At 38.2% G+C, this 26,764-nt stretch overlaps 1 protein-coding gene across 9 annotated transcripts in view; it reads right to left on the bottom strand.

Annotated features, from left to right (window-relative positions):
- Positions 1-26,764, bottom strand: part of SH3KBP1 (SH3 domain containing kinase binding protein 1) — a 223,755-nt gene that overhangs the window by 52,365 nt on the left and 144,626 nt on the right. For all 9 annotated transcript variants that reach the window (XR_004355261.1, XM_032679340.1, XM_032679339.1 and 6 more), the window contains 2 exons: positions 16,397-16,472; positions 6,544-6,638 (listed from right to left, as the gene is read on the bottom strand). Coding sequence is in view for 8 of the 9 variants with exons in the window: in XM_032679340.1 (XP_032535231.1) it covers positions 6,544-6,638; positions 16,397-16,472 (171 nt within the window). In the remaining variant the exon portion in view is untranslated. The remainder of the gene's footprint in view (positions 1-6,543; positions 6,639-16,396; positions 16,473-26,764) is intronic.

Raw genomic sequence — 26,764 nt, 5'->3', positions numbered from 1 at the left:
GCGTAACACAGGGTAGGGGGCAAGCACACAGAAAGTAGATTAGGCAGGGCCATTAGGTCTGGCCAATGATGTGTTGAGTAATTCATGGTTATCTCAGGAGAGAAAAGGGCATGCACTGAGAGCCTTTATAGTATTGTTCTTTCGGAGGGAAATACCTATTCACTTCCAGAAGCAAGTAGTAAGTGCTGTTATTGCTTACATGCTATTATTTAAACACAAAACATCATAAAAGCTTTCTTATGGCTATCATAAAAGCCTTCTTAAAGCTGGGCATTGTTTTGTGTTTATTTACTGTATTCCTTTCAGTTTCTGTATGCAAGATTGCTGCAAATCCTCAAAATACCTTGAATTAAAACCCTAAAGAGTGGTATTTGCATGACCAAATATTTTGTGTAACCAAAGTCCACCGTGTTGCTCTGACAGAAAGCCATTTTTATATTTTATAAAACCAGATCATATTTTCCCCTGAATAACCTAAATTTTTTGCTCAGTTATATTAATAAACTGTTTCCTAAAAATTAGTTAAAAGCTTGATTTTAGCTGTCAATCAAGGAAAAGCAAAAATAACCTGACTATCATGAAATATGACTAACTTCTTCCCTTCTTTCATAGGAAGAAAGAGACAACCTTAAACTTTATTTTATAAGACACAATCTTAAGCTACCCTATTTCTACTCTGAAAATTTCTATTTTCTAACCCAATTAGATGTATTTTTAATGACTCAAATATTATCACTCTTTTTTTTTTAATCCACAGAGGGGAAAACACCAAAAATTTCATCTTAATAAGAAAGAATTAGTGATACTACCTACCTATTAGTTCATACTTAAAAACTTAAAGTCTTCTAATTCCTTCACATATTTCTATAACCAAGGTTTGTAAAATATGTGTTTGCTGTTTGCAATTAAAAGCATACAGAAAAATCCATCAATGAACTAAACTCCATAGAAATGATTCCTGGCAACAGAAAGATTTCTACCCTAGAGACTCTACACCATGTCGAAATGTTCGACTGAGTATCAGCTAGCGTCCTCCTCTATCACACCATCCAGTTCTTACTCCTTCCCCTGCTCATGGCCTCAAGTCACTGGCAAGATTCTTGTACATAGCACTTACTAATTTCATCCCTTTAGGAGCCTCCTGCATCCATCAGAGCAGCTGTTTCCCTTCACAATCTTACCCAGCTGAGTTCGCCTTGGCGATCGTTCAGCTCAAGAAAGTGCTCTGGACCATTACCTCCTGCACCAGGATGAGCATTTAAAGATAATGTGAGAGAGAAAAACAGTACAATTGTTTTGGCAAACGGGCCATACTCCAGTAAGTGTCTACAAACACAGTCAGGGTTAAATTAACCAGCTCATGACTACCCTAAGGATTGGATTATATTAGGCACTCCACATAATGACAGATTCCACACTCTAACACAGACAAATGCACAGAGCAGCCATTGCAACAGTGGAAGCAGGACATGATGAAAGAGATTATCGGGACTGAATCTCATTTAATTGTTTCCTTATACCCTTCTAGTCACCTGTACGTACTTGTCTGTCTTATCACTTGACTGCATATGTTTCAGGGCAGGGACTCACTAAATGTACAGCTTTTTGAACCACAAAACTTGCAAATCTCAAAGTAAAGTCAATTATCAACAATAGCACCAAAAGCAAATATGAGCTTTGCAAAAACTGATTGCCATTATGCTTATTTTAAGAAACTAGGTTTATGGCTCTTTTTTCCCCAACATAGAATTAGGCATTACAAACTGGATTGCCATTGAATATCTGGATTGTCATTAAATAGCTAGATCAGATAAGATGTCATGTAAGGTTTTAACTGGCAACAGGCATTACCCTGTTGTGTCTTTCATGGTACCAATGCATTAACTTTCCCAGCACTATTTGAATAGCATCAGCTAAATCATCTTGTAAATTCAGAATTAGCAGAACTGCCACTGATATCAGTGCCCTTCATTACCTCTCATAATAAGGGTTCATATGAGGACACCCTCATACTACTGTCAGCTTTTCAAATCTGCAAGTAGTTAATTTTATTTATCCAGACCATTTTAATTCCTGGGAACAAAGTGGCCTTTACTGCCTAGAGCTCAGGGAGATTGATGCAGTGCAATGAAATCCTGCACACTGTTGCAAGTGAAACCACTTTCAAATGAGTGCACAGCTGCCAGTGTGTGCTCAATGTATTTGCTTTGAAATTATTTAGCTATTACTATCGATTCCTCACACAGGTCATTTTCTGTGTGCCAGTGAAATCTTCAGAATCCTATGTATTTTGTCATAATTTATCAGAGCTATTAATACATTTCCGGTGTTTACATAAAGACTCTTTATTAAAATTGGAAAGTAGCTTAGAGTAGCTATGTCTAAAAGTCCTGGAATGAAGAATCCTGTAAGATTTTCATGATGACAGTTGAAAATGTCACGTGAATCTTCTGTTGCTTAGAAGTAACTCTATTTATTACAAATACAATCTCCAAAATGAATATTTGAGCATGATAAAACACCTGTTTGCCACTCTCCTTCAGCTGCGTGGTGCAGTCATTACCAGTGTTCTTGCCCTTATCCAAGTGCTGTCAGGAATATTTTGAAGGCACTAAAAAAAATTACCTAAGGAACTGAAATGTTTGACAATACAAAAACAAACTACAGGGTCAATCTCGTGGCCATTTGCCATTCATATATTTTCAGCTTATGAACATGCCTTACAATAAAATTGCACAACAATCACCTTAACTGTACAAGTAAAGTTACTGTATTTTGCATTTTGTTCTCTGTCTTCCAAAGGTGTATTTTTCTTAGACTCCTTTTTTTGCAAAAGCAAAGGCACCAGATATAGTAGTTTGTTGCTTTGAAGATGAAGTTTTTACCTTCCTTTACAATTCTGAGCAATGTTTTCTAGTCTTTCAGAATATTTTGCATGAAGGAATTAGAGGAATAAAATTTCTCCACTTTTATTTCCTATTATTAATAAATAAAAACTTTTCTAGGTACTACAAGGATATTTGCTTCACTGAGGAAAATGAGGAGAGAAAAACCTTTTCCAGAAATTTTTGGAATACATTATGTAAATACATTTATTTCTTCAGTCTTTTAGGTAAATTTTAACCTATGAGGAAACAACATATGTTTGGACGGACTCTCAGTGTATATTTTCCAAACAACTGTAAATTATTTTTGGCTATCGGTCTTGCATAATGCCATCCTTCCCCTTACAGCTCTCAAAATACAAACCATTCTGACCTGTAAGTGATGAGCCTCTACTGACTCACTTCAGCACCTTAAATACACCTTACCAGCACATTCTCCAAGTGATTAGGGACATCACTTGGGATTCAGCAAATCTGTTCAATGTATTCTTTGGTTATTTCACAAAACCCTGAGATATTCAAATTCCCTTATCATAGAGGCCTATAGGAAAGGTCTGATCGGCTTGTGATTCAAGATCTCAACATCCATCAAAACAGAATAAGAACTTGAATTCTGCAAAGGCCATGATAAAAAAAAAATATTGATTTGTTTTTTATATTAGATAGATACTTGATGATTTTGACAAAGGTATTTTTAAACTAATTTAACTGAATAAAAGAGAGAAATCTGATGTATTCTTATCCCTTGTATCTGTGAGAAACTGTTAAAATGGTGATTTTGAATTCTGCATTTACTGATTCTACTCCTCTGTAATTCTTTCCACAAAATTAAGTCTTTGCATTTTAAGATGAATACCAGACTAACAGCTTCCTCACACACATATTCTCACGTGTGCACATATACATGGGCTCTCCTAGTAACTTCCCATTTAGCTCATTTAAGTCACCCCTGTTCCTCTTAGCACCCATCAAATGCTATTTCATCTTCATGCTTTTAAAATCATTGTAACAGATTTTACGTTATTTTCATGAGTTTTCCATTCTTGTGTTACTCACTCATTACTTTAGCCACTTACACACATTCTGACCATTGCTGTTGTTTTCAATTAAATGCAAATTCAGCATAAGTTAAAATTGTGAGCCTTCAGCATTCCTATGGATCTGATCTGAGAAAACAGATTAGTCTAGTGATGCACGTTTTATACTGAGAATCTATATAACTTTTTGGTTTTAGTGATTTCAACAAAATACATTATTTTACAATGATAATCCATCCGCGGTCGTGGGAAGTACTATGACACTCATCTGTTTCCTTAAAAGTAACAATCTTTGCTCCTTGGGTCTAGGTAATTGGAAAGAATAAATGCTTTCCAGCATAGAAAGCAAACCCTGCAAAACAATTTATTACAAATAGATTAAAAGAAACTCTGTAATCTGATGGCAAAACAAAACTATGGTAATAGTTTCTGAAGCATTCCATATGTTTCCATTTAATGCCTCCTAGTCAGCATGGCTCACTAACTGGCCCTGAAAAGGACTCTCTAAGCATGGTGATTTCAACTCCAGGTAAAAGGCAACTGTCTAGCAGAAGCCATTAATGGGTAGAAAGGAGAGGCTCACTTTGTTATTGCTGACTAACAGAAAAACGACAACATGCACCTGCTTCAGAAGACCTGGACTAAAATAAAGTTACTACACTAGGTGGTAGAGCATGAAGAAGACCCCACTGTTTTCTGAACTCTACAGAAAAGATCTGGCTCCACATCACTGGAATTTTATTTTTTTAACTATGCATTAAAAAAAGATGAAAAAAGCCCCACAGCACAAAAGGAACTGAAAAGTGACTGCTTGTTAAGCCCTGTTTCTTCAGTAGCTCAGATCAGTTCAGATACAGCATAAAAAGGCATTCACCGAGAAACCCCAAGCTTTTGTGCACCGATATCCCCCACGCTCTAAAGGCATGGGTTTATGTAATTGTTCACAGGCATGTGGCATGCCACAGAAAAAAAGAAGAAAATTAAATAAAATGTCTTCAATGGCTTGATATAACCAGGCTGGAGAGTAGAAGGACAGGGCAACATAGTAGAGAATAGTACATTTACTGACAAACTTCTCACGCGTGGTTGGGAAAACTGATCAATCCACTCAAATCATCAGCTCAGTTATTATGAAAGACAAACATCCTTCCACTGTGGGGGCAGAGGCAACGGGAAGAAAAAAACAGGGAAAAGCAAGCAAATGAAATCTCACACTGATACCCCAGTAAAGTATCTGTCTCTGTCTATGCATACTGAAGAGCACAACTCCACCTGGAGACCAGCCATCTCAGGGAGTTAAATCAACATGGTCAACAAAGCATAAAGTGGACAGGAGCAACATCTTAAAAGCCATTTCCATGATCAGAGACGATGTTAAATACTCACATGAGAGCATTCTAAATCAGGCAAAGTGAAACAGTTTTACAAACAAGCTAAAAAAAAAAGTCACTGCAGGCAAGTCATTAAAGGATATTTAATATAAATAAATTATTTTTAAATTTGCAGTTTCTCTTCTACCAAATGTTTGGTTATTTTTCTTTGGTTACAAGCGTATTGTTCAGGACAAAGAAGGTGGCCTCTACGACTGAAAATGGCTTAGTATATGGCAAGCACTCCCTCAGATGTACTTCTCAAAGTTTTGGGTTTTTTCCACCCAGGTGCCAAATTGGTCAGTCAAATAATTTCTTATGAAACTTATCAATTATAGAATTAATTATTTTACTTTCATATAAGCACAAACAGCAGCACTACTGTGCACATCATTACAATTCATCCTCCTCATGCAAAATCCACAGCCTTTTCTAGTTTATATCATTTTTTTCCCCAAAAATATTTATGCCCAGCAATCAAAAACTTCTAAACAAACTGTAAAGTCTTTAAACATGAGCAGGAAATTAAGTGCACCTAAACTGTAATCAGTTCTTTATAACATGGTGCACAGCCCTTCTAAAAGAAAACCAACTGTTTACTCACCATGTCACTCTGTGGTTTTTTTAAGATTTTGTATAAATCCTGGCACTGGGTTTTCATTTCAAATCTTGAGTAACTTCAAATAATTTTAAAGAAAAAACACAGATCTAAAATTATTTAATTTCTGTTTTACCATCTTTTTCTGCTTTACATAGTGTTAAGGGTGGCTATATTTTAAATAAGGGTTTAATTCATTAAGTTAATTTAGGAACATTATCTCAATATAACCCAAAAAATCTAATTCATAATTCCTACAGGAAAAATAACTCACACATCTAAGTGAGATTTTCAAAGCTGCTGCTTTCTTGATTCTTCCAACTTATTCTCTAAGCCATTGTGTTTGTTACAGGGAGCTATTTACAATTTATGTAGACCTGCCAGCAGATTCAAATTAAAATTAATTGTATAAATTTATAAACTCAGGAGTACACATCGGCTGTTCTTCACTAAACATTATCAAGGTAAGGCTCTAAAGCACAAGAGGAAGGGAGATGTAGGGCTCTCTGAAGTCTGTGTAATGTTTCACTGTCAAACCAGCAATGCTTTAGGAACAACACTGTCAAAGGCACAAACAGGAATTTTATGGCAATTAAATGGTGCCAATTTTAAAAGCTTTATGCCTGCTTATAGGAGAAAAATATTGCTTTTACCTTACTGATAAGTGTGACGACATCGCCTTCTCGGATTGTGAGCTCATCATCATTCTGTGCTTCATATGGAAATATCACTTTGCAATACTCCTTGTCTGAAAGGAAGAACATTCAATGTGATAAATTATCCCTTTATAAGAACTGCTTATTCAAGGGTGAATAATCTTCATAAAATATTCCACTAGTTTCTCTTTGTGCTGCTTTACTTCCTTGCCATCCTTCTCTTTGTATTTTAGACCTTCATAAACAGTATGAAATATTTAAAAAACTGCACTGATGAGCATTCCTGCACACGTCATCCAGGGAGTTGGTTCTGTAGCCCCTAGAACCATTATCTCAAATGACATTGCTCCAGACAGCAGCCTGCCACAAACTATTTCCCTTAGAGCAAGCCTGTATCTGACACTTGCTCCAACAGTTCCACTGGTATAGCCTTCCACCAGGCCACATAAATTGGAAGCATAAAGGACCCAGTAGGTCAACATAGCTTATCTATCCCCTTGTGTGCAAGACAGCGGATATTTCTGAATCTGTAAAGATGATAAAACAATAAATAATACATTAATGTAAATGCATTAATAATTAACTTTCTGTATACTCTGCGTAAGAGTTCTGAATATTACTCTAAAGTTTCCTTGTCCCTTTTCCTTTACAGTCTATAAATAAGGGCATCATCTCAACTTTCATCTGGAAAATACAGGAGCCAGCACTCCTACTCAGAAATCATGAAAAGCAGTTGTCATGAAAAGCACTTACATGTTGCTGTGCAACAGACAAGTATGTCAACGTGCCTTACAAATAAAAAGGGAATACGTATTCCAGCTGTTAAACTATGTCTAAAAATATGTGATACTCTTAGACAGAAAGTTTAAAAAGACCAAATAAACTCCCTGACCATCTGTAGAAGGACATGTGACTTTATAGAAATGTTCACCTCACTTCAAATGTCTCAGTTTTGATGACCTCTTCATCTAGTCAACTCTCATATTCAATGCAGACAAGAAGGTACTTGCAGGACACAAAAATATAAATTTATTTGAAATAATGGGACTTATTTCTTTGTATTTGCTATAAAGAGAACCTGCCATTATCACACTTGTGGGTATTTTAGGCTCCACTGGGGGGGGGGGTCTGTTCAGCTGCCCAGACACTAAGTGCCATTTCAGACACTCATGGGTATGTAAGACATCTGCAGAGTTGGCAGATACCTACGCTGATGCACAACTTATGGGAGAACTGGGTCCCTCTGGCCTGACAGCTGAAGGTAAGTTAAAACAAAATACCCGGGGCGTATTTCAAACAGCTCCAGATGCAGCCTCCTGATTTCAGCCCCCAGGCTTGAGTCTTGTATCTGAATTTATATTCAAGGACCTGATGTTAGAAATCAACACGGTCAATTGATGGAGATCAAGTCACTAAAATGAGCGAAGCCTTGAGAACCACTCCTCACTCCAAGAGCAGACACTTACATTTGATTAGCTGAATCACTCTCTGAACTCTCTGGACAGCACTGACAGATCTTCAGTGGGACCCACTTAAGTCCAGATACCAAGCTCACATGGTTATAACCCAAACTTAGGGCTCTGACACAGAAGCTGCATTCCAGCTTTTAAAGTTTAGTGAGAGGAACATCAACCTTAAAGAGGCAGCCAACACACATGCATGTGAAGGGTTGCTGTCTCTAAGCACCATCAGCCCGAGAAATTATACAGTACTAATGGGGAAGAGGAAAACTCTTCTCCAGTTCACACACTGCCACTCAGAAACAGCATGAATTTTATGTGGCACTGGTTCAAGTAAACAAGAACTTCTTAGGTTTCACAGATTTATTTTTCTGAACAGAAACATTTCAATTAATCTATGATCATTACAGTTGGTTCTCAGGCCCTGTCCTGTACTAGGTCTGGTTGAGATGGAGTCAGTTTTCTTCCCAGCAGCCCACATGGTGCTGTTATTTTGTATCTGTGACTAGAACTGCACTAATAACACACCAGTGTTTTGGCTGTTGCACAGCTATACCTGCACCCCTATTCCATCCCCAAGTAGGTCAGGGGTGGGCAAGAAGCTGGGAGGGGCACAACAACTGAGCCAAGTTGAGTAAAGGGGTATTCCGTGCCATATGACCTCCTGCTCAGCAATAAAAAAGAGTGGGCTTTGGGGGTGTTGGTGTAGGAGGTTGCCGTTGCTTGGAGACTGGCTGGACGTTGACGTACTTGTAGTAGATGGTGAATGATTGTCTTTGTGGTGCCTCTTATTTTTCCTCTTTCGTTCACTTATCAAACTGTCTTTATTCCTAAGTTTTCTTGCTTTTGCTCCCCCTGTTCTCTCTCCTATGGGGTACCAAGTGGCTGGCTGGAGCATAGCTGTTGGCTGTGGTCAACCCACCATACCTCCTCTGATGTCTCTGAAGAAACAAAGAGTCAGATGAAGACAATGAACCCAATCTTTGGAGGAAAAAAATGAGCAAGGAAAAAATAAATCCCTTTCCCTAGTTCAGAAAGCAGGGAACACTGTCAAATAAACACATGCTGACTTTTCCAAACCACTGGGCATGTGAGAAGCACCAGGTCACAACTCAGATTTCAGAGGATGAAAGGGGTGTCTAACTGCTGCTTTACTGCATTCTGGAATCTCTCTTTGTGGACTTGTCTAGGATGTTTCACCTGCTCACTGTCTTGTCTTCAAGACAGAACTTTTTACGTAAAAGCTCGCGGAAAGTTGACACATACATACTTAGGTCGATGTAAAGCAGCCTGTAGATAAATATGAGATTCAGCATATTTTACACTTCAGTGGTATGCTACCTTAAATAACCATGGTGGTGGGGGGGTTTTCCTATTCTGAGAATATCCATGCCCAGAAAAGCAGCCATGCTAAATAATAGATTCAGTGAATTAGTCCAGAGTCAATGTAGATGTAATGCTGTACTAAAGACTCTGAGTGCTGCAAACTCAGGCAAGTCCTTAGTTACTGGAAGCATGCTTAGCATTTCTTTTTTGGGATACAGAACAGAAGCCACACTGGATTCTTGGAGGTAAACAGTACCTTAGCTCAAGAAGGATCATTCCTGAATGTCCATTCTCAAATACATACATTGCTCCTCCATTCAGTAACAGCATAATCCCAGGATTAAGTGGGAAGCCAAGCACAATGTACAGCTAAGCAAACTATGAACAGTCACTGCACTGTCGTAATGGCACTGCTCTGAAAGGAGGAGAAGGCAGTGCAGCTTCTGCTCAAGGTGCGGATGAACCCCACGTGTTCAGGTTAAAGAATGCTTCAAATAGCAAGTGTCTGGGGGCTCATGTGTCCTGAGTCATATAACAGGTAAGCCTCTCTCACATCTCACTTGCTATTTGAAGACTAGGAATTTGAATCATCTTTCAAGACAAAGACAAGAGTGATAGACAAGAGTGGAGAGAGGGCTGTAGTTTCAGCATCTGAAAAATCAGATAATTAACAGGAAGTAAGTCATCATCATCATCATGGCTGGGCTTCACAAACGAAGATTTGAGAAAGGCTGTATCCACATTTGTTACAAGCACGCTGGTGGCTAATAAGGCCAATATGAGATAGAGATGTCCGACTGCAAAAGGCACAGCAGAAAGACTCCTTAGGTGGTATATTCTGCAAGACACGGTTCTTTCTGCACTGACAGGAAGTAAGCACCCTCTAGCAAATGGCTACACATCTTCACCTTCTAGTTCTGATGTCAAGAACTCTCTTGTCCCATAACTGTCTGCTCTCCCCACCAAGCTCCAGAATTTTTCTTTCCTTTTTTTTTTAAATACAGATAGCAGTGAAACAAGAAATTAAACTACAGAGAAATTTCAAAATCAGCCAAACGCTGATGCAGTTCATAAAGAGCCAGGAGACAATCTTGTGAGAGGCACAAGAGGGAGCTGAGGGAGGTTCACGGCCACCCCATGCTCTGAATGCTGGCACAGGAACACAGAGTTAAGGTACAGCCATGGAAAAAACTATGGTTTATGTACAGTGGAAGTCTGCCCTTGTTGAGTACTATTCACACAAATATATACTAAATCAATACATTTCTCTGCCTGGAAAGGACCCACTGGATCATGCTGCAACAGAGCTAGGTCTCAACAACATGGATGGGTTAGGAACCAAATAAGTGATTGGACAAAGTCAGCTTTCAAACTTCTCCTAAGGGAATGGTAGAATAACATGATTCAAGCAAGCACCAGCTAAGCCAACAGGACTCAGATTGAACCTTTAAAATTAGATTAATAAAAGCAGAGAAAATCTAATGGGTTATGTCACATTGGTACTAAAACTGTCCTTACTCAGCAGAGTATAATACCACAAGAGGATGCAGATGCACTTAATGTCAACAGTTATGTTTAGATAGGAAGGAAGAAAAGATAAAAGGGAAAACTAACTTCAGACACAGCATTGTAGAGGCCACACTGGAACTTGCTGAATTTGGGGTTTTCCAAATGGAAAAAAAAAAAAAAAGGAAAAAAAAAAGACCAAAAAACCGAAAGGTCAAAACAATATATCCTATTATAAGCCTGGTAAATAAACTTAAGCAAAATTAAAGCTTCAAACTAGGATACTAAGCAACCCTCAGCTGTAGGTAATAAATCTTGTGTTTACATTTGACATCCAAGGCTGGGTTTATATATCACAGATGGTCCTTCCAGAAGCTTCTCTTTTTCCCTCTGACCTGAAGACATCTTAAAAATATATCTACTAATAAATGCCCAACAGCAGATATCTTGAAAACATATCTTGAAAAAAGGGAGGAGAAAAGACGATACTCATGAGATTTTCAGTCCTCATTTATTAATTCAGCAATACTTCACTCTGTCAAACCACAGTCTCTCACTGTAAACTCACAGCTCCTCCCAATCAAAGGACAACAACTTGCCATAGTCAATGGGCATTGCTCAGGGAACTGAGAGAGTACATAAACCTCACAGCACGTCTTGCAAATCAAACAGGCTGGATCTAATGCAGGATGTTCATCTTCTGAACATATTCTGAACGGAGAAAGCTTGAGCTAGGAGTAATACCATTTAAAAATACTCACCCTTAGCTACATCCTGTGATTTTTGAACTGTACTGTTCCAACTAGAATAGGTACAATGATGACACAACAATAAGCATCTTCACTGCCCATGCCACTCCTAGTCCTGTCCTTTGGAAAGAACAAAGTCATTCCTACCTTCTTTGACAGACCCCAAGGGGACAGAGTGACACACAATTCCCCTTCCCAGCATCATCCTTGTAGCTCAGAAGTTGTAAGAAAAAGAAGCAGCAAAGAACTAGATATTTATTACAAGTGGTCTGTCACTGACCATACTTTATTTAGGAAAATGTCACAAGCCCATCCTAAAAACTATAAAGGGGCTATCCTATAAAAAGAAATAAATGTTGTATGGGGGTAATAATCATGCATCTCTGTGCAGCACCTTATGTTCCACAGTTTGTCCCAAGTTGAAAATGTGGCCTATTTGACACAGTCTCATTCCCCTCAAAAAATTATTGCCTCAAGAGGGAGAACAATAGCAAGAGACAGCCTTCCTACAGAATATAACTGCTTCATTACCTAGGCCATTGCAAGGGCTGTATTTCACTCACAGAATTCAGTGGCTCAATATGTATTTACAACTGCAGTGTAAAGCACTGATTTCAACCTGTAGACCTTCTCTATGACTTGGGGTCCTGCAGTATTATAGCAGGTAAATTCATTTGTTTGTATTTTTAGAGGCTGGTTAAATATTACACTGTTCAAACCAGAACTGAGCAAACTCCATTAACTGTATCAGTGAGCTCTGTTGTACTTTAAAAGCATGCCTCTTCTGTTTGCTCTCCTGCCACACTGTTAGGATAAGCTGAGACATTCAAGACAGCAGTCCACAGACAAACATACCTTCAAGCTTAAATTTCACAGGGGACAGTGACTCTGGAATTTACATTTCCTCTTAGGCCAGGATGACACAATGTTTTACCTCTACTGTTGCTTCCTTGTATAGTTAATTTTTGAGGCTTAAATATTTCCCCCATCAGTGAAGTCTAAATCATGCAGCAATCAATATGGACATAAACAGTAATACTAAGAAAGCAAGCAGCATTAAAGTATTATTCCTCAAGCTTTAAGTTTCCTCTCTTTGACCATCACTCATAAAATGCTTCTGAAATGGAATATACAAAATCTAGTGAAAAATTACATCATTATAACCAAAACCACAAACAAGATGAAAAATCAAAACACTATACGCAGCAGAATTTGGCTTTACTATTAATTGCTACACTCAAGACTCATAAATAGATTGCACTAATAAATATTTTTACAGAACTTCATGAGATGCCAACTGCCAAAACACCACCTCATTTAACAAAAAATAGAAACAGAGCTAATTATGGCCCTACTAATGCATATTCAGCTATTCCTTATACCTTCTACATCATGCAAAAAGATTAGTTGCTTGCTGTGATTTTGGTAGTCCTATGCAATAGCTTAATACAAATTGCAAATATTCAGTGAGTGGAGTAATTAAATTAAGTGCTGTGGTCAATGCACTCTGTGACTTACTGCCTTTGCTATTTTGCTGTCTGCTTATTTATACTCCATTTTTGCAGTCTCAGTAATCTGCAATACCTCTCTCAGACATTGTGGATGTTTCCACTTTGCTGAATTTTAGAATCCAACAGAGATACTTTTCACCACAAGCCACACATACTAAAAACAAGCTATTTCATAGCAAAAACAATACATCTTACCCCAGAAATGGGATTATAAACACTCATGCATCAATGTGCCCTCCTATTTACATATGGAACTACAAGAAGAGAATCCCTCTCTAAATCTAGGAACCCACAAATCTAAACTAAACAGCTCTCCCCTCTTCTCTTCAAAGATGCACCTTAGAGAACACAATCCTCTGTCTTTTGTTCTGACCAACTCATCCTGTTGCAGAACTTAGGCCATCTTGCATGATACCAAGAGCAGATGGTAAACACATCAAGTGTCTCACTGCCAATCACTGCCCTATCACATCAAAAAAGCTATGGGAAAAAAGCAGGCTCTAATCAAGATGTGAGAAGAGTCAGCAACCATCACTCCATGCTGAAGCCCCGGTGGGCAGAGAGGGAAGGTGCTGCTGCTACCTGTTTTCCTCTCTCAGCAGGCTCTCTCACAGTGCAACTGCATTTTTTTATCCAGTTGGGACTAAGGAATAACAGGTGGAAAATGAAAAAACTTTACTATTCCTCTACCAATATAACCCCCGTCTTGCTTGCAGCATTCATTTCCAGCAGTAATCCCAAGGGAATCTAAATCACATATCCAAAAGCCCCCTCTTCTGAGCTTAATCTACGGGTCTTCTGTTTCTTGCTACTTTCTTGGACAATGGCACGGTATCAATTAAAGATTCCAAGAAATACTGAGACACAAGTGAAAGTAGTTGAGGTCCATGGTGGAATGATAGTTTTATGCTGAACGCTGCAATTGGGACATTCAGCTGTTTTCTGAGACTGCAAACTTCCTTAGATTGAATGCTTTTGTAAGCTTGTTTGTGGTAAAAAGCAGTAACTCTGGAGAAATGACAAATACTAAACAGATCACACTCCTATGCCACAGTCTGATCATTCTCTTCACGTCTATCATACATTAACTTTATTATGAAAAAATTATTCCTCTGCCTATATTAAAAACCAAAGTAGACTGAAGTATGTTTCATTTTCACGGAAAGGTTTTTCAACTTAACTTCAACTGATTGAAATAAATCTTCAGTGGTGCCATTTGAGGCTAAGACAATTATATATAATTACATCAGACCTTCCTATATATGTGCTTCTCTTTCCCAAGCACAAACAGAGATACCAAGAATTCTATTGAGGCCCCAGACATTCCAGGAAAGATAAAATGTCCTAAATAATAAATGTTAGGTAAAATTCATAGAAAAAGATACTGTATAAATAAGTAGCCCACCTTTCTCACCAGCTCTGGCAAAAGGGATGCTGAATGAAGATGGATTTTTTTGGCCAAAAAGTCACGTCCGAGGCAAACAACAAAGAGGTGAAAGAAGAACCAATCAGAGCCCAAAAGTGTTGATGGAAAAGTTTCTCTGTCAGCCAGAGCTCAATGGATCACTGTAGAAGGTACAGTTCTCTAACCACTGTTTGGAAGATTTCCACACTCATTTACAAGTGGTCAAAGTTAGAAACTCTTGCACCCTGGGATGGGATTTCATGAGCAGCTTCAGCTGTCAGAAGTATGAGCTGATGTGGAAAGGAGCACCTGTCTCACAGCCTGGCTTAACACCCAAGGGTGAGTTCTGCAGGTGGGAAAGCCCATGGTATCACCCCTCCTATGGCACCTGCACTCAGATCAGCTCAACCTGCTCAAGCTGCAGGTTGGGAAAGGTAATTCCAGAACACATTCAGTAGCCCTGCTCTACATTACCAGTTCACACATTTTTCAATATTTCAAGTTCTCACTTTCTCAGGGCAACTGAGTTCTTGCAGTACTTCCCATTATAGCCTGGTGGCACAGGGGAACAAGATAAGAGGATGAAGCAAGTCGATTACTGTGGTGGAGCTAATGGACAATAATTCACTAAAAGCTGCTTTAAACTGCTTTTGCAACTCTGAGATGAAAGCCTCTGCAAACCAGGTTGTAACCATACACTTCACTCAGAGAGACCCTGTTCTGCTGATCCAGATGCTATCCTTCCTATGTCTGTACATATTTCAGTTCTGACACAAAATGTTATCTGCTAACTATCCAAAAGGATAAACAAGTCAGGGAAGGAGAAGCACTGTGTAAGACTTAAAAAAAATCAGCTCCTTATATTATACTCATCTTCTTTTACATGGTATGGATATGTTCTCTTCCCTCTTTTCCACCAGAATCCATAACATTTAGTTGTAACTTAAAAAAAAATATATATATAAAATATATTTATATACATACGTTCTTTGGTAAGCTAGTTACATATGCCTCTCTAGAACAGCATAGGAACATGCCTAAAAGACTTAATCATTGCTTTTTGATTAATAAGCACTGAAATGATGAGAAAAGAACTGAAGATCAGAGAATCAGAGAATGGTTTGGGTTAGAAGGAACCTTTAAGTTCATCTAGTTTCAACGCCCCCTGCCATGGACAGGGACACCTCCCACTGAACCAGGTAGCTCAAAGCCCCATCCAACAAATCTTGAACACTTCCAGGGATGGAGAATCCACAACTTTGGGCAACACGTTCCAGTGCCTTACCACCCTCACAGAACAAAATTTCTTCCTAATATTTAATCTAAACCTAAGTTTGAAGTCATCCCCCCTGCTCCTGTCACTACATGCCCTTGTAAAAAGTTGCTCTCCAACTTTCTTTTAGGCCCCCTTCAGGTACTGGAAGGCTGCTATAAGGTCTCCCTGGAGCCTTCTCTTCTGATTTCCCATACAAAATATACCATCCACACAAATTATTTCTGGTACATAAAGAAATTTAAAAAAGGAAGAGGCAAAAAAGCAAGGGCACTCACAATGAAATTTTTCTATGACCTACCTACAAGTTACAGCCTGAAGTTGGATCTTATTCAACTCTGATTAATTCCTAAGTACTCTCAAGGCTGAAAGTTGATCACATAATTTAATTTGATTTTTGGTGGCAGAGAACTCAAGATAGGATTACCAGAGCAAAAACAATTCAGAGGATTCTGTGAAACAAAGCATTCTGTCTTATGTACCTCCTACTCAAAGTTTACCCTAAATATATCTATCTGCATCCTGGCTTTTCATATATACAGGATGCTTTTAGCTAAGACCAGTGTTCAGCTTGCCTTTAATAGCACAAAGTGCAAAAAAGAAAAACCTATGAAACCTACTTTTTGTTCTGCTGTCCACTTCTATTTTTGTTGGCTCCTGAGTTGCTGTGGCTGGAGGTAATTTCTTCCCAACACTCTGAAAAAAAATAATTATTCTCCTTTAAAATTTGCAGGTTCAGTTAAAAGTTGGACAACATAAAAAATTGTAATGGAAATACAAAATACAGGAGTAGAAAAAGGAAAATAAAGAAACAGAGGCAAATTAAACTATACTTAGGTTTGCTGCTGGGGGTTTTGTTAACTTTTTCAAAAATTATAAAGAATTCATAAAAATGTGATCCTCAGATATACCTCTAAAAACGTTTACTAACATTTTTAAACAATAATCCCTTAACACAGTTTCAGGGAAGACTCAGAGAAGTTTCATTGGTGGACTAAACATGTGATGAAATTACTTAAGCAAAGGTGCTATTCAGTATCAAAACTCAAACTGAGAGAAGGGGGGAGGAACCCCCTTGACTTCTGTCCATACAGGAAGTATTCATTTCAGTCATTCTAGATTGAGTGTGATTTTTATATTGACAACACCTGTCTAAAACATTCTAATTTTTACTTATTTTGAGCAAAAATATTTAATTTATGGAGCAGTACTACAATAAGCAATAACCACCCTTAGACAGGTAAGACAGGTAAGCTGTAACAATAAACAAATGCTATCTGCCCCCACCAAAATAAAACAAAATTGGTATTCATCTTTATATCTTTGCCTGTTACTATATGAATGCTCTCTCTCCTCTCTCTCTCTCTCAGCTTTTCTCCCTACCAAGAAAGTTGCCTAGCTTTAAAATCCCAGCAATGTGTACTTGAAGAAATAAGTGTAACTATTACTTGTTTATATAAACAGGAGTACTGAAAAGCCCTTGCTGTCATTCAACATCCTTTCCTGGCAATGTATGCATAAATACCACGAAACCTCCTCCATGATCCCTTGACCTTCTGAGTAAAAGCTAAGAGATGAGAGCTAAGATTTAGTCTTAGAGACCTAAGGAAACTCTTGGGGACCATAAGGAAAACACTGGTCAATATGAGAAGCAATATGAGTACAGCACTTCTAGTAGCTGAAAAATTCTAAGTTGTATAAAGAATAATAAGAGCTCCATGTTAGTAATTTTGTACACTAATGTGTCAAAACATATCTATGAAAAGGACTAAAATACACACAGGGATTTCAGGCTGATAAGAACACTGGGGAACAGAGATAGTTTTAAGAGGTGCCCAAAAAAGTCATCTAATCTGTGTTGACAGCAAGACAAACTATGAATTGCAGTACCCAAAAGCATCCTGTTGCAACTTAACTTGCAGGTGGCAGCAGACACAACTGACCTTCTGCTGAGCTAATGACTCTAGTTACAACCCAGAGTTTGTGAACTGCTGAGGAAGAGAGATCAAGAACAAAACTCTACAGAACCTCTGAAATTCTTTGCTGAGGTGGGAATGAGAGATAAGAAGCATTAACTGAAGCAGTGAATATGAAGAGAATAGAAAAACAGGACATGACGCATTCCTGCAAATCAGGAAAGGGTAAAACTAAGAAAAGTGCATGACCTGCCTGTGCTGAAGCAGTTAAAAGGCAAGAAGGATCATGAGAAAGAGCTGACTGAGATCTAGCTGGAAAACAGTGAAAATTGTAGTCAAAGAGATATAATGAAAAATTTGAACCTACTGGGCATTTACAGAGATAAAAGCACAGAATGCCTGCAAGATGAAAGCAAGATTGGGAAGACAGCTTTTGGTTCAGAGGCAAAGAGGGCAGTTCAAGATAGATGCACATTTCAGTATATGCCCATTCATGATCAAACCTTTTTTCACAGTTCTGTTTCACAAAATGGTTTGGAAAATAATGAGAGCATGTACTCTAACCTGCACCGCTATTTAACTCAGAAAGACATGCTTACTAAAACAATATCCAAACGTAATAATTTAGGGGAGTTTTGGGGTTTTTTTAAAGATGAAATTGTTATGTAAGAGCAATTAATTAAAGGAAATAATTTGGTAATTGCTTCACCATATATGAATCATTGATTTTATGCCATGAAACCAAAACCCAGATAAACCCACAACAAGCTAAGATTTAACAAGCTACAAATCACAGCAAAAGAATCATGGGCAAAAGGGAAGATATTAGTGTATCCCAGGGGAAAGACACGCTGCAATGTAATTTCTTAATTTACAGAAGCTGATGCAAGGGCAATGCTTGAAAACATTTATTCATCTGTTCATTCAGAACGAATGCCTGTGCAGGTGATAAATCAGCATTGGGAACCAACTGATTCCTTGTGAACTGAACAGAGAATACCATCTAAACAAGGCTGCTCTTCTATGGGGAGCTAGGAGGCATAATTCAAATAAGTTTAATGAGGGTTGCACAGAACCCACTCCAGTGAGTGAACATGTGCATTTCTTGTGGGATAGGGAGAGGAGAAGACAAGTGGAACTGGTGTTCTTTAATTGTAAGGAGACTGCACTCTAGGATTTCTACAGGTGACATGAGCACTACTGATAGGAAAAGGGAATAAAAATTGCTAAGCCATACAAATCTAGTTTCAGGTGGACCTGCGCCGCCAAGATGTTTTACTCTTCCTCTGAAATGGTACAAAAGAAGGTATATTTTTTAATTACGATTTATTTATGTTACCAAATGGTCTATACTGATCTATAAATGGAAAACATGAATGAACCTTTTCCAAGAAATTTAATATAGTACTCCTTTGTTCATTTAGGAAACACCCAAGATAAACTTGCCTCGCTCTAAGAGACACTGAATCCTCTATGATCTGTTAAGTCTGATGGTTCTGCTTTAACAGGACAAAACCTCAAATACTGCTAAGATCTGTGTGCTGGGAGTCCCAGATCAAGTAGCGTTATCAGAGTTACAATTTTTCTGACAAGAAAACAAAAACGGGAGACAGTAACATCTCCTCCCATATAAGCCAGCAACTTTCCTGTTGACTCTCCAACTGTTCTACATCACTCATACTCCCAGACAGGTCAAATATCTACCAAGTTTATTACTGGCAAGGAGAACCAAGCAAGCCCAACTTAAATTCTTGCTGATCCAACACATATCTGCATGACATAGGCTTTCTTCTCAGGGACTAGTTACTATAGAATATTTTGGTCTCTTCTTCAGCTGAAGGCCCAATGCAATTTATCAAAATCTCCTTCATTTCTAAAAAAAAGGAAACATGAGAGCAAAGAACACTCTAAGGAGGTTGAACTGAAGATTTCAATGTAATTCTTTCTCCTCCTCTGTTCTTCCTTTACATAAGAAGAAGGTCCAAGCCCTTCTAAACACATTGATCTATGCTGCAAAATACTGATATACAACTCCAGCTTTCATGTTAGTCTTTTACCTGACTCATTCCTACCTATGAGGCTCAACAGAAGCAAGCAGATCTGACCCCTTACACAGGTAGAAAACAAGATTTAGAACTTGAAGGGCTTTTTGGGAATGAAACATTCCAAATCCATGAGTAGGATCCTCAACTCTGCCAGCATCCCCTGACATCTCTGAGCATAAACCGCCTCTCTCCATTTACCTAACTCTATCATGTTGTCAATAATGTTAGCAATAAAAAGTCACACACAGCATGAACCAGAATGCCCATAATGACACCCTCCCAGCAGTGTCCTTATTGCCAGGCTGCAAACACAAGTGAAGTTTGGCATTTTCTCTCTAGAGCTGTATAGCTTGAATTCTTGGCTGCAGAATGGTTTCAGCACCAGCAAGAAGACCAGCATATCATCCTGTGCCTTTGTATCTCTAGCGCGGTGGTACAGAGACACTCCTAAAAACTACTGTTTCACTTTCCCTCTATCCTCCTCCAGTATGCTACTTATCATAAATCTCTTTTGTAGATGGTGGCAGTGAGCCTCGTTCCACTTACATTACTCTGGAGATAGCACTGATGTGCTTAGTCCTGTCACACAAGAAACACGTGGTGGAAACAGTTTGTATTTGCTTACTCCAAGCCTATGCTGACTCACAAGACACAACAGAACATTATCAAAAAAAAAAAAGGCAGAATCTTGATCCCACTATTTCTGCAAGGCAAGCATAATTAGATTATTTAGCTGTCAGACACAAATTTTGCTAATCACCTGACAAGTGAATCCTAAAGATGGAAGGGGGTGAAGTGCCCTCTTGCTGCAGAACACCTGATAAAAGCATGAAAAATGACAATAATGTGGTGTACAGATATTCAGAGGGATGAGACAGATTTAGCAGCAACCTGCCAGTATTAATGCTTTGTTTTATGAAGCCAATGGAAGGACAGTCTAGCACTAAATAACAGGTTCTGTTGGGAGAAGAGGCCTTGATGGCATCTAGGTACATTGCAAATCCATATCACTGCAGGCCAGTTTCCTCTGATACTGAATTAACAGTGATGAAAAAAGTGGTTGACTTTAAGCACACAAAGTCACGTGACTGAGGTCACAGTACAATCTAGAGTCTCATTTTCTTTCATTTCTATATTTTGTCTCAGCTGCAATCCCTGTAACAGCAGAGAACACCACAAGAGAAGTAGAGCACATAATAGGCACTATACAAGTCAGATTTTCTCACTTAAAAGTACTTTCCTACAACTAACTGAACCCTGACCATAGGAATCAAAAAAGACCTGTGGCCAAGTTTCCTTCTTCAGGACATTTCAGAATTGTACTTCAGGGTTTTCTGTTGTTGTTAAAAACTGCCTTGTCTATCTACTTTTGTTATTGAGGTCTAGTGTCTCTAGAACATTTAATCTGAAAATTCAAATTAAATTGTCAGTTGTGCACAGGTAGGTCCATACAGAAGATTCTGTTATACTTCTTTCCACTAAAGAAACACACTTATCCGTTGAGGCTCCTTTAACAATATATAGGCTTCTTGAAGCAACAGCCTATTAACTCAGGAATAAGGAAAAACATATTTACTCATCATCAGTATTATTCTGGAAAGTGTCTTGAGGTCTTTATCCTAGACAAAATATTTTGGAACTGCTACTTGGAATATAACTCCATGAAGACATTCTAAAAAATATATCAGACATCAAAGAATTCATAAAAAAGAGGTGTATTAACCGAAAACACTAATATTTTTAAATTTAAACTCAGTTTGAATAGTGAAAATATAACAATATGCACTGATGCTTTATACAAAGCAGGAAAAGACAGTTATGTATCTTATAAACTTTTAGAATTTCAGAAAACATCAATAACTAGGTCGGGGGAAAAAAATACCATGTTTTTCTGACCACAATACTTCCTCTCAGCATTCAGCTAGTATTTTTAGATATTGTTTACATGCAAGAGAATTATCTAATATATAGGTTTGCGTGCAAATCCAAGGGCACTATTAGTGATAATATAAAATCTGTATTCTTAAATGTATTTTTGACAGTCCATTTTGTATCTGAGAACATTTTTTCACAAAAAAGTGGAAAATGGTCATTATATTCTTCCAGCTCTGGATGAACAAGAGCATAAACAATCTTCTCACATGTGGTGTTGTGAGGGGGCAGCCAAATTAATTTCTTTTTTTTCCTAATATGCTTCAAGTGCTTAAGGAATGTCATCAAGTCCTCTATCCATCCTACCTGTCAGACCTTAAATTAAAAAAAAGAGTCAAAATATAAAAACCTCAAAGACTTCCACATGTCAAAATGCCCTCACTCTGTCAGAGATGAAGTAAGAGAAATGTCCAGGATTTCAGTTTTTCCCATGATGCCAACATTCAGCTCCACATAAAGTACTTTCTGTGACAGCAAGATCAAGTATTGCTATCCTAAGGTTTCCCTAAAGGACAGAGCTAACTTTCCCAAGGGGTCACCACATTACACTACCAGCACAAGAAGGTAATAGGAATTTTAAGAAAACTTTATAAAGAAAACAAAAATCCCTTAGGCAAAGTGCAACTAAGCACCCGTCTGCACATTTGATTGTCTCAGTTATTTAAAATAGTTTCTTCCTCTGTAACTGCTTTCTGCTCAGCTTTGCTTTGGTAGAAATACTATCCGTATTCTCCTGAACCACAATTATTTATATTTTTTAATAGCAACTAGGCAGGTACATCTGCACTTCCACTTAACACAGAGAGCCCTAGTTGCCCAAGTTGCACACATTTCTACTGACATCATCTCTGAGGACACTCCCACCACAGCGCAGGGTAATTTCCTTAAAACTAGGTCAGGTGAACGGATGGGAGAGAAAACCAGTGTTCGTCAAGTCCCCAGTTACAAGCAGGCTGTCTCAAGCACAGGCAAGCAAAAACCTTTTTTATTCTCCTGCTCATAATTTACTCTGAGTATGAGAAGAGAGACACATTGTCTCATAATTGGTGTCTCACGGGTGTCTCATAATTCACTTGCTGTGAGTAAGAGAGAGGGAACTGCCTGAGCCCACCCACCAAAGGTGGGCACATCCCCAGGGAGCTGGCCTTGGCTGCCACTCCTCCCCTCTGCTGTGACATTGGTGCATCTGAAAGGAGAGAGAAAGGAACTGACCCATATCCTGAAGTGTTGCAGAAGGGAAGAAAGGAAAAAAGCAGAGTTTTAACATTATCTGCTTCACTAAATAGCTGCACAAACATTGGTTGAAACTGAGGCAGGAAAATTTATGGTCAAAGGGGTAAGGTGTAACTCTCAGTTGCAGCACTTATTTATACAAGCTTATCTGGAAAGTATGGTGAGCATCTCACAGTGTGTGTGAGTAATTCCTCGAGCCAGGATATCACAATTGGACCAAACTCAGGGCAAACCAAGGAAAGGCTGTGTAAGTGCTTGTTGGAGATTAAAATAAGTTTACTTATAGAATATTAGAAATTAATTGTGCAGGTTTAATTATAACTTGCTAACAGCTTCGCAGGAGCGTTCCCTGCTCAAAGCTTGGCATAGGCGAACTTTAAATGAGCTCCCTTTGTTAGCATGACTGGCTCAGCAAGGGAGCAAACAAGAGACAGACAAGATACCTTCAGATAAGGGCTGAGACCCCGGAGGGTCCCAAAGCTGCCCCAATCTGGAAGATAAGAGCAGTTAATGGGCTGCCCATGGGGACATGGAGAAAGAATCCAGTGACGTGTTGGAAGATCCCAGACCATAAATCTCCATTGGACCAAGAGGCACCCCCAGGGCACGTGAAGATCTTGTGCACAGACTGGGAGAGTACAATGGCCCAGGGATTTCTTTGTTCAGAATCCCTCTCTGGAGGCACCCACCTGTAATAACCTGACTCTGTCTCAGATCCACGGTCTGAACTTTCTTTAATGATGCTTGCCTTTACATCACTCAAAAGCTGAAACATGAATGACACTCAGCTCTACATACCAGATGATGCTTCCATAAAGAATGGGTGCCCCTGACAACAGCATCAGATGTAGCACACACCCACAGTGCTTTCTAGTGGGATGTTTGGCAAATGTTTCACAGAATGCAAACAACAAAGCAATTAAAGTGTTTTCAACTTCATATTATAGTTTCTTTGCACATAGTCAAGCTATATTATCTTCTACTGGACAATCTTCAAATGACACATTTTCACACTTAGTCCATATTCCAGCAGACTAAAGTGCAGTTTTTACAACTGATGTCTGTATCAGATGACTTTTGGAGCTGGATAAACACAGGACTTCTGAATGACAGTATATCTTTTGAAAGAAATAAATCCTTTATTTATTTTGAAAATAAAAAATTACCTGTGAAAGGCTTTACTCTTCTACAGCAAAGCTGCAAAACCCTGTACTTAGACGCTGTCAGAGGCATCTTAATTCTCTCTGCCTAGACTAAATCAACAGATCTCTGAATAAAAGATGTTTCTCCAAATAAATATTCTGGTGTTACAAAGCAAAAGATCAAAGCCTTTATACCACTGGACCTCCTTGAAAATTAACACAATTTCAGGCATCAGTCTGACTCTTACCACAATTAATAAGTTTGGACAAAGCAGACAAGTTGTCCAAAGTCAAGAGTGAAGAGGTGGGGGCCCTGTAGCTGTTCATGAACATCAGTCCTTTGGGAACTGGCTACGAGACAGACGCCAGCATTGCTTTAGAGGAAAGCAATATTCAAGCAGTCAGTGAGTATATGCTGTTTGAATGTTAAAGGCTTTTGGAATGAGCATCCATGTGCAGAAAAACTAAAGGTATCTGGGGGAAAATTGTTTTCTAGTGTTCACACAGAAATTGATATATTTTTACCAAATGTAAAAGTTAATTCTTGAATGCAAAAGACAAAAAAAATGGGGGGGTGTGTAAAAACAGCATGTCAGTCTAAATCCTACTACAATACTCTAGTTCTCATTCCAGAGAATGGGAAACAGGTTGTGATTACGTTACATCACAGTCAGTTCACTTGGTGCCCTAGAAATACAGCACTGATTGTCAGAGCACCTTACAATTACTGTATCTGTCACCCACTGTCACAGCCCTGGAATCCAAACAGACAGGCGAGTAAGAAAGTAAACAAAGCAAACAGCCCAGAGGTCCCCAGACAAGGGAAATTTTAGAACAAAGCATGATTTTGCTGGGGCTTTGTTTTCTGATTCATCACTGATGGTTATTCCTCTGATTTCATTCTTTTTTACAGTTAAAAAGAAGAAGCAAAACTACCTCTTCTCATTGGTTAAATGCTTAAACAACATCAAGCCTGAGAATAAATGCTTTGAATACTTAGGGAATAGTCACATTTCTTTTGATTAAAAACTACTTTATTTTTTCAAAATAACTGTAACTTCTGAAATATTTAATAAAATAAGTTTCAAGTGCTTTACTTAATTACATCAAAAAGTATTTGAAAATCACATAAAGAGAAGTTCCAGAAAATCACTTGCTGTGACAGACAAGTAATTATTTATATGATTCTGAATGTTCAAGGGAAAATAAAGAAAAAATTACAAGCCTGCACTACCTTTGGCTTACCACTGTGAATGATTACATACAGAAAAAAAGAGAGGGAGAAAGGAAGGCCAGGATGATTTAATCAGTGTATGTTGACACTCCCTGATGGCTCAGATTCTGTTACTCCACAACCAAAGATGAGAGTAGTATGTTCCTTGGTAGACTTTTAGCTATGTACTTTCTTCAGGAGAAAGCACCAGGTCCTGCAATTAAAACCATCTTATGCTATTGTTTTTATCTTGGATTAATCAAATTTTATCTCTTGATTATGTTATTCACAATTATTCATTATTTCAGTCATAATCTAGCATGATTTCTTACTTAGTTACTGAAAAGATAAGAAATCTTAAAATGTAGGGTTTCAGGCTGGCCATCCCTTCTGCTGTGTTGTGACTGCATGAGCCTCATATCTTACATGTAATCCGGTTTTACTTCTCAGTATGATGGCATTCAGCTGGTTTTGCCACTGAGATGTAAAAAAGCCAAGATATTGCTGTTCTGAAATAGTTAATCAAGATGAAGTTAATTTCATTTGAACATCAACTGTGAGCCAGATGCGTCCATATGGGGCAGTCACTGCAAGCTTCCCTTCTGTCGATGGAGGTAAAACAGCCCTTTTAGCATGTAGTTCATCTGGACTTCTCCTTTGGGATAAAGAAAGCTCATATCTTAATAATGCCTTTTAGTCCACAGACTGTGAAGAAAGCTTGAATACTAGTAACACCATAGACACATAAATTCAATCAGAAGAATCCCATGATAGTTGCTATTTCTAAATATTTTAGTTGTCTAGCCCATGCATGTCACTTGCCAGGAGAGCAGTCAGCTAATTATCTGAAGATCTCTCCTTATCTATCTATCTGGATCTATCCATCTATAGATTATCAGTAAATCTATAAATCCAGCTACAAAATCAATAAATAGTGATGCTACAGCGATGCAATGTTGTCTTTATACAAGCCCATTGTCATCTTTTGTAAGCCAACTGACAGTAATTTTCATTAAAACACACAAATAAAAAAGTTGCTGGTCCTTGCTCCTGAAGAAGATTGAAATGGTGACCTCAGTACACACTCCAAACTAAAACTGAGATTCAGAAGAGTTTACTGTTTGTCCTTTTTTAAGAAAGATTAACTTGGATAAGTAAGTGATTAAAAGACATATGGAACAGATTCCTTATTCTCGGAAAAAGATACACACAGGTGACACAAATCTATAAAAATCAGGAGACATTAACAAGGTAGTTAGGGAAGACTCACTAATTATCTCTTCCAGTAATAAAAATTAAGGACTCACTTATCTCTTCCAGTAATAAAAATTAAGGGCTATTAGATGAAATTAGCACGTACCACATTCAAAACAAAGGGAGGTAACTCCTTCCCACAATGTGTGATCCAGCAGATTGGAACTCTTTCACAGAAATTACAGATGCTAACACATTATTTGCAATGAAAATGTGACTACTCAATCTGACAAGGAACAAAAATCCATTATGG

The sequence above is a fragment of the Chiroxiphia lanceolata genome, chromosome 2 (assembly GCF_009829145.1).
Source record: "Chiroxiphia lanceolata isolate bChiLan1 chromosome 2, bChiLan1.pri, whole genome shotgun sequence".
NCBI classification, from domain to species: Eukaryota; Metazoa; Chordata; class Aves; order Passeriformes; family Pipridae; genus Chiroxiphia; species Chiroxiphia lanceolata.
This window is presented reverse-complemented; position numbering and strand designations above follow the sequence as displayed.